Genomic DNA, 13,586 nt, shown 5'->3' on the forward strand with positions numbered 1-13,586 from the left:
ATTAAAATGGAAATATATATATATACATATATATATACATATATATATATATATATTTATAATTTAAAATATAATTGTTATAAAATAATTGAAATATAATTATAATTAAAATAGAAATATATATATAATTATAGTTTAAACATAATTATGTTATAAAATATAATTGAAATATAATTGTAATTAAAATAAAAAAAAATATATATATATATATTTGTAATAAAAAATATAATTGTTATAAGATATAATAGAAATATAATTATAATTAAAAAATATATATACATATTATACAAATATATATATATATTTTTTATATAAATATATAGAACGGATCAAAAGTTTCTTGAAAAGTGATTTTAAAAAAACAATTATTCCTTTTATACGACCAACTTCTTAAACCTTTATAATTCAATTTTACCTAGTAGAGTCTTACGAGATAGAAAGAAAAACAAAAGAAAGAAAGAAGTCAGAATTACGTAGTATCGAAAAAAAGAATAATATGATTTTTTAAAATCGCTTTTTAGAAACTTCACGTAGGTCACTTAGGTCTCGTACATCCCATATATAATATTCTTATTATTGATTGATAATACAAACAAGATGAAGAAAGAAGCTCTCGAATATGAAACTCCACAAAAAAATTGTACCTATCAGCAACGGGTATGTCAAGCCTTGGATCCGACGTATTTTGGATCGACGAAGTGGGTAGGATGTGTACCGTGGACGTTTGCGTTTGCGTTTGCGGAACAAATTCGGCTTGCGCTTCCTCGATCAAGTGATGAGGTAAAATCAACACTCCGTCGAGTATGTTTTCAATAGTCCATTCGATCGATCGTGTAATTCTCAGATCCTCTAGTATCACGTTCCGTGGATAATGTGGAAAGAGCTGTTGTACCTGCAAATATTTCGTTTGCATTAGGATTCATCGATCATGTATAAAACCATCTTGCCTACCTGCTGTTACTCCTAATGAAAGATTAAACAGAAATGAAGGTAATTCGTTTTTATCTTCAAAAGAAAAAGAAGAAAGAAAAAAAATGTCTTTATTTGACAAACTGGTAGTTGTTAACTCTTGATAATCCGATTTCGTTCGAGCTTGGAATAAAAAAAATATCTCGCGAAAGTTCACCTTTTTTTTCCCCCACTTATTTTAATTTGTCTTTTTTTTTTTTTTTAATTAAAAGTATTTTGTCATTATAAAAGATTATAGGTGTTGCTATTTAAAGAATGAAGAAGGAAGAAAGTACTATAAATGCCATAATATTTCATCTTCGAAATCCTATAATTTTTGTCTGCAGACTTTGTTTTTCCAAAATTTTGTTTTCGAGTTAAAAATTTGTAATACCCGGTATATATTCAAATATAATATTATTACGATATATTGAAATAAGATTTAGTATACTTCGATAAATATAAATATTTGTATGAAACTTAATTAAGTGACTTCGAAGTTACACGGCGTTATGAAGGGTTAACTGCTCTTAGTATTACTTTTTTCTTTTATTTTATTATAAATTTCTTTTTGTGAATTTTTGCGAGATTCTAAAGCGTAAGATCGGTTCGTACAATGAGAATTTTTATGATTTATTTAAAATATAAAATATATTTTATATCTCTTCGAATTTGTTATTTTCTAACTCACTTTTTGAATCAAAAAATTCCTTAAATATTATTGTATATATACGAAAAAAAAAAAATATATATATATATGTACGATCTAATTATTAATAATATATGAATTTAATTTAACAAAAAAAGAAACAAAAAAAAAAAAGCTTTACAAATACATATATCAAATATTAATTGAAAAAGAAATAATAAAAAATAAAAACGAATCAATTTTTATTACTTAACATGAACTCAACAAGTTATTTCATATTAATTTTGAATCCGACGAGTATACTCATTTAACAGATAAAAATCTTTCGAAAATATTCAATTTAATTTGAATTTTTAATTTGATTCTTTTGATCTTTTAAACACTGACCTGTCTAGCCATTGCATCCATCTGAGAATTAGTATGAGCCATCGTAAAAATATTACCACGAAGTCGACTATGCGAAACCTCAACAGAAAAGCTTGGTAACCAAGAAACATATCTGGATCCATCAAAATGAAAGAAATGATTGTCGTTTCTTCTTGTTGGTGTTTGCGGTTCCAATGCTAATTCGGGTGTATTCTCTCTATGATTGGCTTGCATACTCAATGCCAATCTACACGTAGGACAAGATGTGTCCTGTTCCAACCAAGACTGCAAACAAGAATTGTGGAACAAATGTCCACAGGGTAACTTACGTGCCGTCTCCATTTTCTCCCAACAAATTGCACAGTTATCTGAATTGTCTGCCAATTCGTCTTGCGATGCCATTGGATAACTAAAAATTCGTAAAAAGATATTTATTAAAATTTTCATCATTATTTTCATTCATTCGATACGTCGATTGGATTTTAAATACAATTTGGAAGTTTCTTTTATTCTCTTTTTTATTATTATTATTATTTTTTTTTTAATTCAGGTATTGTATCCGAAAAAAAATAATAAATAAATAAAGAATAATTTTATTGTATAAAAAGGGAAGAGATTTTTTCGCAGAGTATTTATTTTATTTTCAATGAAATCATTGTTATTGCATGGATAAAATTGAATTATTGGAATCTCGTAGATTCAAACTCAAGGTTTTCAAGAGATCATTTATCACTCTGGCAGGTAATTTGATTTCTGTAAAGGAGATAAGGGAGAAAGGAAGTACGATTAAAAGGATAGAGACAATCTATATATAAAGAGTGACAGTTCTTGAAATAAGTGTCAGTTCGAGATATCGATCAAATTATAAATAATAAATGGAAGAAGAGAGATGAAGAACTTCTTTTCTTCTTTCTTTTCGTTATTATTATCATTATCTTCTTTTTTCTTTTTCTTTTTTTTTTTTAGAAACAATTAGAAATAAAACAAATTATTTCCATATAATTTTCCTTTCAAAATTTATATTATAAAGAAATAAATGTATAAGTAAATAAGTCATTTCTAATATAATTTTCATTTAAAAATCTGATTTATATTTCTCAAACATTTACTGATATCTAGTCGTATGATGAAAGAGATAGATAAATAGATAGATAGATAGAAAAAAAGAAAAAATAAATAAATAAGCAAAATTTATTTCTACATAATTTTACTTAAAAAATTTTGATTTATATTTCTCAAACATTTACTGATATCTAATCGTGTAATAAAAAAGATAGATAGACAAAGAACATCGAAAAAAAAAAATTAATTAATAAACAAGTTATTTCTACATAATTCTCTTTCAAAAATTTGATTTATATTTCTCAAACATTTACTAATATCCAGTCGTATAATGAAAAAAATAAATAGGAAAAGAACATTGAAAAAAATAAAACACACAAAGAAAATTAAAAAAAAATTAAGTAAATAAATAAATCAATAAATCAATCAATCAATCAATAAATATCAACATACTTTTGTTCCATGTGGCTAAGTACAGCCAGATAATTCCTGTGCTTGGTGATTCTTCGTTGGATCTCGTAAAATAGATAACGTAATTGCATACATATGACCAATGATGCCATACTAAGGAAGATGTTGCTCCAAAGTAACATATGAACGTGATGAAAGAAATCAACAGCCAAAGCAGTTAGTTCTGATGCCAAATCCGTGTAATAGGTCAAAGGTCCACGTTTATCCCATGAACGTTGAGAGGATGTACCAGCACCACGTGTGTCATACAGATGAATCACATAACGCAGTATTACGTGAATCGTACGGACAGCCAATAGTATGCACTAAAAAAACAAAATGACAAAAAAAAAGAAAAGAATTAATTTAAAACTATATCGAAAAAAATTATTTCTAACTTGTTCCTTTGTTCTCCTCTATTACGTAATTTATCGTAGAAATTTTTCAATGTCGCAGATAAGTCTGACGTTTCTACGGCGACCTTGAACGATATGAATTTGGATCGAAGTTAATTTTGTGTTATATATTTCTAAGTGTATGATGTAAAATGTTAGAAAAAAATATGTACATATAAATTGCTTAGTAATTTGTTATGTAATAATTAAATATAATAATAACATTATTTTGAATTCTTTTTTGAATATAATGTTGTACCGATCGAGATATACAAAAATATATGTGTATATATATATATATATATATATATATATATATATATAAATGTACGTGTTAATAAATAATTATACAATAATTAGATATAATGATCATACCTACAATTATACAATTTTACACGTGGAATGTTAATTAATGCGAAATGATTAAATTAATTGAGACTAAACTATATCGATCGGATGAATGATAGTGTACACCTTTATAATAACGAGATGTGTGTGTGTGATAGTTATGTATATGTACATACATACATATATGTATACCTATATACGAATATAGATAATATTCGGATACAGACCGTGTCTTTATTATTTTAGATGACCTTTGTCTTTCAGTATCGATTTTTTAGACAAACCGTCTATGTCAACTTCGTATTCGAATATACTTTTAATGATTCAGCTACTTCTCAATTTCAGATAATAGGGAAATCACCTTGAAACAAAAATTTTTCAAAAATTTTCTCATAATTTTCGTTATACGCGAAAGTCAGATGCAATCAAAATGTGAGTTCAGTAATAATAATTTAAAAAGAAAAGAAAAGAAAAGAAAAAAGAAACAAAGATAGAAGTAAATAAGATAATCAAATAAATAAGGAAAAAATACTATGAAGAGAAATTGAAAGAAACATAAATAAGAAAATGACGAGATTAAAACAAAAAGAAATGAGATAACATACAAAAAAGAAAATCACAATCGTTTATCTGACGTGGCCGGTACCCGAAGACAAGAACGATATGCGAGCATATCGAACGACGAACACGTGGCGAAGAACTTCTGAATAAACTTTCGTCCATTCAACGTTACGTTGAGTTTATGAATAATCTACGTCGTCGTGTCGAGAGTGCATAGTAGCGCTATGACACGTATCTATGTGCATACATAAGTGTGACTCTCGAGTATGTAACGTAACGTCGAGTACATGTACCTTTGATGAAAGTAACAAAAAAGAAAGAAAGAAAAAAAAAGAAACAAAAAGCAAAAAAATAAAAATAAAAAGATACGAAGAACATTGCATTAATATTATTTCATTAGCATTGTTCTTGCTCTGATTATTTTAATCTTATCTTTCCTTTTTTGTTATCTTTTCTCTTCTCTTTTTTATTTATTTATTTATTTTTTATTTTTTTGATTTATTAATCATTATCCGCTTTTAATTATCATCATCATTCTTACTTCATATTTTAATTATGTTTTTAATTTTTTGTTTTGACATATAAAGCTATTAGATAATTCGATGTCGTTCTTTAGAGTAATCTAAATTAAATATTTTTTCTTGTATTCGTGTTTTCACGTTTCGTTTCATGAGAAAATATTACTCGCTCTTTTTCTTTTCTTTTTCTTCTTCTTCTTATTTTTTTTTAACGATTATCATTTATTTTTAATACTTGTTTTTTTTCTTTTTTATATTATTATGATCAATCTTGTTCTTGATAATTATTTACTTTATCTTTCGCTTTTATTTTAATAATTATTATTTTATTTTTAATTTGTACACTAAATTGTTAGTTTTTTATCTTATTTTTTCCTTTTTATTTTACCTCTCTATTGTGATTAGACAATTTTAGATGATATTTTTTGTTCTGTTTTCTTCGAGTATCATTCGTCAGCGTTATTTTTTTAAGTTTTAATTAAATTTTTTAAGTTTTTATTGGAAAAAAATATTGTTTCTTTTTCTCTCATTAAAATTATTTATATCGAATTCGTTTATAAACAATATTAATTCCTTTTATATTTCACTTTTTTTTTATTTTTTTATTGAATAGACTGCTCAATGTCGCAAATAGCAAAAGATGTTCTTTCTATTCATAGATGGTTTCCCTTCTCATTTTCTTTTATTGAATATGATCATCAAAACATTCCTAATATTAGACTGAATACTCGTTTCATTGGCTGCCATAGAAAAATTTCATACTATTCATATAATTCCACATTCATCCTAAGAAAATAATACTATATCAAAAGGACAACTATTATTTCCAATATCAATCATGTTATAAAATTTTGAATAACTTTTCTAATTGATTGAAATGAATTATTGTATCTTTGACATATATACGAATTGAATTTCTACTTCGTTTAATTTCCTTTCCACGTATATATATATAAAACAAATTTGCATTTGAAATACATAACTATATTCATTAAATAACACAAAGTATTCAAATAACGTGTCTATATTTATTGCAAGGATTTAACATGTAAATTATTTCTGTAAATATTTCGTTGTATATTATTTCATCGGTTTTATATAGAAAAATTTACATATATAAATGTATTTTATAAATATACATATAAGATATTTAAATTATATCAATTTATATTATATGTATATATCTCTTTTGTTTTCTTTTTGTTTAAATTTTTTCAATACACATCATTTAAACGAAAATGACTCGATATATTTTTATAATGTATACGTTTATAATTATAAATTATATTATAATTTATGATGTATATTAATGTAATAAAAAAAAAAGAATTATACTTGCCTAATATTTTTATAAACATTAGAACGAATTTTAGCTATCCCTTTTCCGCTTCAAGCTTAAACTTTTATCATTCGAAGGAATATTTAAAAATTTAATTAAAACTCCTACACAAATTTAATACTTTATTCGCGTTATTTGACACTGTAATTATTCCGTATTTTATTTTAATTCATTATTCCTCATTTTATTTCAATTCTTTAGTATTTTATTCAGTCACGTTAAAGTAATTTTAAAAATATGTTATTTATGTTCATGACCTATAATAAAAATACGCGACGAATGTTTGCAATAAATATTGAAAATATATAACGTAACTTGTCCAATATAAATTTGTTCAACAGAATGTTATCCAAAGAAGGTCAACAAGATGTATTATACTGATATACTGATATTCTGTTAAATAATATGCAAAACATATGCGTTATACAAGGTCTCTCAAAAGTCACTATCTACATTTCAGTGATATCGAATATTTTTCTTCTTTTCTTTTTCTTCTTCTTTTTTAATATTCTTTTTTAATATGCCAATATTAAGATATCTACTTTAAAAAAAGAAAAAAAAAGAAAAGACAAAAATTGTAATATTTCGAATTTTCTGCAATTTATTAACTCTTTATTACAAACACGTATCAATTTCGACGAATATTTTTGATAACATCGAAGATACGAAATGCGAAAAAAAAGAAAATAAGAAAAAGAATTTTCCAAAAGAAAGTTTTTACGAGAAATTAATAAACGAAATTTTCGAGAATCGAATTTCTTCGTTCGATTTAACGCCATTAAATCATTTTTCATGGTTTACTTTATTAAATTTAACAGTGTACACACTGTTAGAAAATAATTAGTTATGTAGAATAGTTTCGAAATTGTATTATCGGTACAGTTTAGAAAATAACACCTCAAACGTTGGAAAGTGTGTAGCTATAAAACGATATATCACTTTCGGTTCTGTAGAGACACTGTGACGGTCGCCATGTTGAAACAGATATATAAACAGTATTAACACATTTTTTTAAGATAAATATATTTTTCGTGTCTTGAAACCATTTTTTTGTCTCTCATATTATTTCTCATAATATATAGATAGTGAGACTTTGAGATGCCTCGTATAAAAATATGCAAAGAAGAATAAAAAAGAAAAAGAAAACATATTTTAAAATTAGATCAACGACCTAATAACCTTCTTCGGTGTCGTAATTAATTAATTAATTAATTAATTATTTAATTAATTAACCATCTTCTTTATTGTCTAATTAATTAATTTAAAAATATTAAATATTTTCAAATATTATCAAAATATTATTACATATACAAAAAATATTTAATGTTTTCTAATATTTTCAAAATATTATTAAATAAATAATATTAAATTTCTCCAATATTTAAAAAATATTAAATAGAAAATGTTATAAAAAATTATATATGTTTATACACACACACACACACACACACACACGTGTGTATGTGAGTAGTTATATAAATATTCATATTATAGTACTAACGATTGATCGATCGATCGAATTGTATTAAAACTTTTCGAAATATCCTGGAGTATAATCAAACTCGAGTGATCGATTCTAAAATGGAGAAAGATAAATACCGAGACTATTGGAAATGGATCGTGACCGATTGCATTCACCGATCTAGAAAGTTTCTACGAGTATTGCGAATGAGAATACAACGAAGATGCGTATATCTTTTAAGGATAAATAGATACAAGGTGAAAAAGGTATTTAAAAATGCAATTGGTACGGGTTATTGACCGAGACCTTTCTCTTGCTAGTTTTAAAAAAATCATTCATTCGATACATTGATTCGTACCTTTTAATAAGAATTCTATACCTCTTTTAAATTAAATTTATTTTCCAACGAATCTATCTATATGTATATATATTATTACTTTCCAATAACGTGCAAATAAAATTTCAAATATGAAAAGCTAGAAAAATGTCTAATAAATAGAACGGTAAGAATGATTTTTTTATTTTCCTATTTAAAAATTCATTGCAAAATAAAGCGAGCGGAAAGTTCCTCCCGAGTGATTTTATAAGCTCAATTATTTTTTTCCGAGATTTTTAAAAAATAATGTTTCTCTTTTTTTTGAGATTATAAGACGGCAAAAGAATAATTGATTTTTAAGATAGTCCGAAAACTTTTCACTCGTATATAGATTTTGGATTCTCCTCGTAATAATAATAATAATAATAATAATAATAATAATAATAATAATAATAATAATTTGTAAATATTAATCGAATGCATATATATATATATATATATATAAATTTATTATTAATTTTTTATTAATTAATATAATTTCAATGGTTAACTAAGATTTTTATATAATTAATGAGAGAAGATAATTGAATATAAAAATAAACAAGTTTCTGATATAGTTACGATTTTTATGGTGAAAAATAGTGTGATTTCTAAAGGGATAGCAATCCTGTCAAAGGAAATAAAAAAAGGAGAGTTGATTTCAGAAGGACGAATGGACGAATGCAGAAACGAAGAAAGAGAGAGGGAAATCGTTTCTCGGTGCAACGAGAGTAACGGTACCGTTGTATGTGAGTGTGTGTGTATGGTATATATATATATATACCAGCTCAAGTTACCATTACTACAGTTTGAAAAGACTATAAAACGAGAATTAGGTCAATCTCTTGTCTCTCTCTCTCTCTCTCTCTCTCTCTCTCTCTCTCTCTCTCTCTCTCTCTCTCTCTCTCTCTGTCTCTTTCTCTTTTTCTCTCTTTCTTTCTCTTAATCTTCGTCCTTATTCGAGTGTAACTAACCAGAATGATTCATTTAATACAATAATTAAATTGAAAATTTAGATTTTAAAAATACATGATGAAGCATTTTTATTAAATAATAAAATAATAAAATTTCTAAGAGACCATTTATTTTATTCATTTACGTTATCTCGTTAATAGTTATATTTTTTTCTTTTGTTAATAGATGTGAAAATAAAAGTGCACGATTTACGTTTTGTAAATCTGTTCAATTAATAAATTTATGCAAGGGCGAATGCAAATTTGTATCATCAGAACTTTTAACTTTCTTAATCTTCCGTTATGTCAATGTTATACACAATTTATTCGATAATAATTTTTAAAGTTCATGTGCGTTATGAAATAAAAGGTACTTATAAAAAAAAAAAAGAAAAAAAAAAAGAAATATTCAATAAATCCGAAATGTCAAACACGTATCAAAGAAAAAGAAAAAGAAAGAAAGAAAGAAAGAAAGAAAGAAAGAAAGAAAGAAAGATAAAAACGATAAAGAAAAAAGAAAAAACATGTTTTTCCAACACAATTTAATAATAATTATTGACTCTGTCATACTAGGATTAAAAAAAGAAGAAAAAAAAAAGAAAAGAAAAACTGAAAGAATTACATTTTTAAATATTTAAAAAAAAAAAAAAGCGAAAAGAAATTAGATAAAAAATTCGATACGAGTCAATCATTTTCAGAAAAAAAAAGGAAAAGAAAACTACAAAAAAAAAAAGAGGGATAATCATCTCTACGGTATCATTAAATACCAGATTTAAGTTAAAACATAAGTTTAAGGTAAGCCATGAGCTTTTTTAAAACAACTTAGAAAGTTCGCATCAAACACGGAGGAGGAAGATTCACGTTGATAGGTACCGACTTTCTCGAAGCTTCACTACCAAGAAAAAAAAAAAAAGAAAAGAAAAGAAAGAAAAAAAAAAGAATCAGAATCAGTACCAACGACGTATCAAAGTCGTTTACCTTAATCTACTTAGTGAACACACTTAATTTCACATTCATCGATACGTACATATTATATTTATATGTATAAATGCTTACATACATATTTACGTATATACGTACGTACAGCATGTACAGGGTGAGTCACAAGTTCTTAAGCGATCTTAAAAATTGATTGTAATTTCCTTTTTCTTTCTTTCTTTTCTTCAAATCATTTTTTTTTTTGTTTTTTCAAATCGTGAACCTACAAGTTCAACTACGAGTATACCTCGAAGAAAAAAAAAAAAGAAAAAGAAAAAGAAGGTGTAATCGATCACGAAAATCATTTAAGAAGATTTGAATCGCTCTGTATATATCTATATAGACAACCGTGTTCCTTTTTTAAACGAGGTCACTCGCCATTCTCATCTCTTATCTTTTCTCTGGAAGAAAACAGGAATGTTTTCTTCGTTTTCTTCGTTTTAGCGAAGGTGTGAAAACTTTGTAATAAACTTTCGTGGCTTTTAAATGCTTTGAAAAGCAATGTGTGTGTGTGTGTGTGTGAGAGAGAGAGAGAGAGAGAGAGAGAGAGAGAGAGAGAGAGAGAGAGAGAGAGAGAGAGAGAGAGAGACAGAGAGAGAGTGAGATATTGGATTATGTATTACGCGTACTACGACGATAATTTAGATTCTAAAGACGTAAAATAATAAACGGAGAATAAAGTTTCACCTTTGTTTACTTTTCCATAACGCTATCGTTAGATTATTGAATTTTCATTCATGAGGTGTATATATGTTTGTATATATATGTATATATATATATATAAATATAAATATAAATATAAATATAAATATATATATATATATATATATATATATATATAAATTATGTCAATAAGTATCTTTTTGTTTTTCACGAATTAATTCTATCAATCTATTATTGTTTATGTATATGCATATTAAACTTATTTTACGTTTAAAACGAATTTTACGTTTAAATGCAAGTAGTTGCAAAATTAAGATATAATAAATATATTAATATCTAATCTTATTTAACGTGGAACATAATACACGTAATGTGTTAAAAATTTATTTAATTTCGTAAAAGTAAGTTTTTAAAAGAACTTTATATATATATATATATGTTTAAATAAATATATTTATATATATTAATATAAATAAACATCATATATACACATATATTTTATATTATAATTTAAATAAAAGGAAAATAAATTATTTGTCATTTCAATAACTTGATATAACAAAGTTTAATTTATATCGATATATGATAAACAAATTTCGTTGCAACATCGAAACGTTTATATCACTTTGAAATATAAACTTTTGAATAGTTAAAATAGATTTTATGAAGATGAATTAGAACGTAACAATGACTCACCTCGGCCGCCATGAAGGCGAAAGTATTAAAGGTCACTAAAAAGAAAACTGCTGCGGTGCACAACAGGAGCATGAATGCAGAAAAAGCTAATATTCCTGCCAAAAGTCCAAGGAGTCGGGCGTGACTCCATCCTGGGGTCGTAGGTGAAAAGGATAACTGTAAGAGAGAAAGAGAGAAGAAGATAATAAGGATATTAAAGTTTCGAAGTATCAACGTTTTTAAATTAATATTTTGGATTAAATGAAAAAAATGAAAAGTGATCTATAATAATTCATGTGTACACACGTTTGATATCCATATTCGAAACAGATTTAAACATTTTATATAATATCTTTCCTTTTTTTTTTTTTTTAATCAGTTTTTTTTTTCTTTTCTTTTTTATCTGATCATCGAGAAATATATCTTCAGAGTTTTACGAACAGCATAAAAGAAAGATTTCATAATAATTTTTATAACAAATAATTTTAAAGAAGAGTCTTTAGAAATAATTTTTATAAAAGATAATTTTAAAGAAGGTTTATAAGATTACGTTGAAATAATATTTAACCGTGTCAACGATTAAATACGAATTTTGTATCAATCGATAGATTTAATATTTTTTATCTTGTACTAATTTTCACTGGTACTGTTTTGTTCTTTCTTTCTTTTCTTTCTTTTTTTTTTAACGTTTAAAGTCAAAACTGTTAGAAAATATACTTCGTTCGTTCGTTTGTTCTTTTTTCTTCTTTTTATTTTTCTTTTTATTTTTTTTTTTTCTTTTACAAATAACGAAGAAATATATATTAAGGCTTAACCGTAACTCTTAAATAAATTCTACGAAATTGTTTTACGATATTTTTTGAGCGTTAACAAATGAAACAACTATATATCTAGAATAAATCAAAATACGCATTCATTTAATACCCTTTCTTATAATTATCATAATTACAACATTAATTCTAATTCCAAAAGTATACTTTCATTTTGACAAATGTCAAAAAGAAAAGAAAAAAGAAGAAAAGAAATAAAAAAACTTGTTTGAAAAGATCGTAAATAAAACAAAGACTATAAAATCGATTGCCAACGAATCCTAAAAAATAATAATAAATATCGTTGATATGAATATTTTTATCTGTCAAAATGATCATGCACCTATAAATATCATTTCTACTTATCATAATCTTGACATTGAATCTTATTAAAAAGTATAATTTTATTCTGACGAACATCACGTCTCAATAAATCTGATGTACGTAAATAATATTTATTTCTGTCTATTATAAAAAAAAGTCTAGAGAAAGAGAGAGGATAAAAAAAAAAGGAAACAAAACAAAAATAAAAATAAAAAAGGAAAGAAAGAAAGAAAGAAAGAAAGACGGACAGAGTATTAATAATTCCGTTCGTGCTATTTATACGAATCGACGAATCAATAAAATCGAGAACGATAATCAATCAATATTTTCTCCTTCGTCCTGTTTCCTTATAATTTTCGAAAAGATGTGATGGATGAGTAACGATTGTACTTTGGCAGGCCTCTATCCAGTAACCTCGTTACCTCTATTGGATTAGCCTAACGGGATTACGCGGATCTTAACTTGGTTGCGTAACGGAAAACAGCGTTCCTCGATATGCTATGGTATAGTTCGAGTTTTAAAAGAAGATTCACGCGTTTACCCCATTCCCGAAAATAAATAGATAGATAGATAGATAGATGGATAGATAGATATAGATAGATAGATAGATAAAAAAGAAAGAAAACAAAATAAAAAAAAAAATAAAAAATAAAGAAGAAAAGCTGCTTACGCTAAGATCGATGAATTTATAGCAAACACATTAGAATAGATACGTTCGTACGCTTTAACGA

The 13,586-nt window shown here is 25.4% G+C and overlaps 1 protein-coding gene across 4 annotated transcripts in view; it reads right to left on the bottom strand.

The window, feature by feature from the left end:
- LOC127069639 (E3 ubiquitin-protein ligase AMFR-like) overlaps positions 1-13,586 on the bottom strand; it is a 45,622-nt gene that overhangs the window by 4,536 nt on the left and 27,500 nt on the right. For 3 of the 4 annotated variants that reach the window (XM_051006843.1, XM_051006842.1, XM_051006845.1), the window contains 4 exons: positions 11,744-11,899; positions 3,479-3,801; positions 1,985-2,372; positions 645-892 (listed from right to left, as the gene is read on the bottom strand). In XM_051006843.1, coding sequence (XP_050862800.1) covers positions 645-892; positions 1,985-2,372; positions 3,479-3,801; positions 11,744-11,899 — 1,115 coding nt within the window. The remainder of the gene's footprint in view (positions 1-644; positions 893-1,984; positions 2,373-3,478; positions 3,802-11,743; positions 11,900-13,586) is intronic. The other variant, XM_051006846.1, reaches the window with a different exon arrangement.

This window comes from Vespula vulgaris, chromosome 16, assembly GCF_905475345.1.
Source record: "Vespula vulgaris chromosome 16, iyVesVulg1.1, whole genome shotgun sequence".
Taxonomy (NCBI): Eukaryota; Metazoa; Arthropoda; class Insecta; order Hymenoptera; family Vespidae; genus Vespula; species Vespula vulgaris.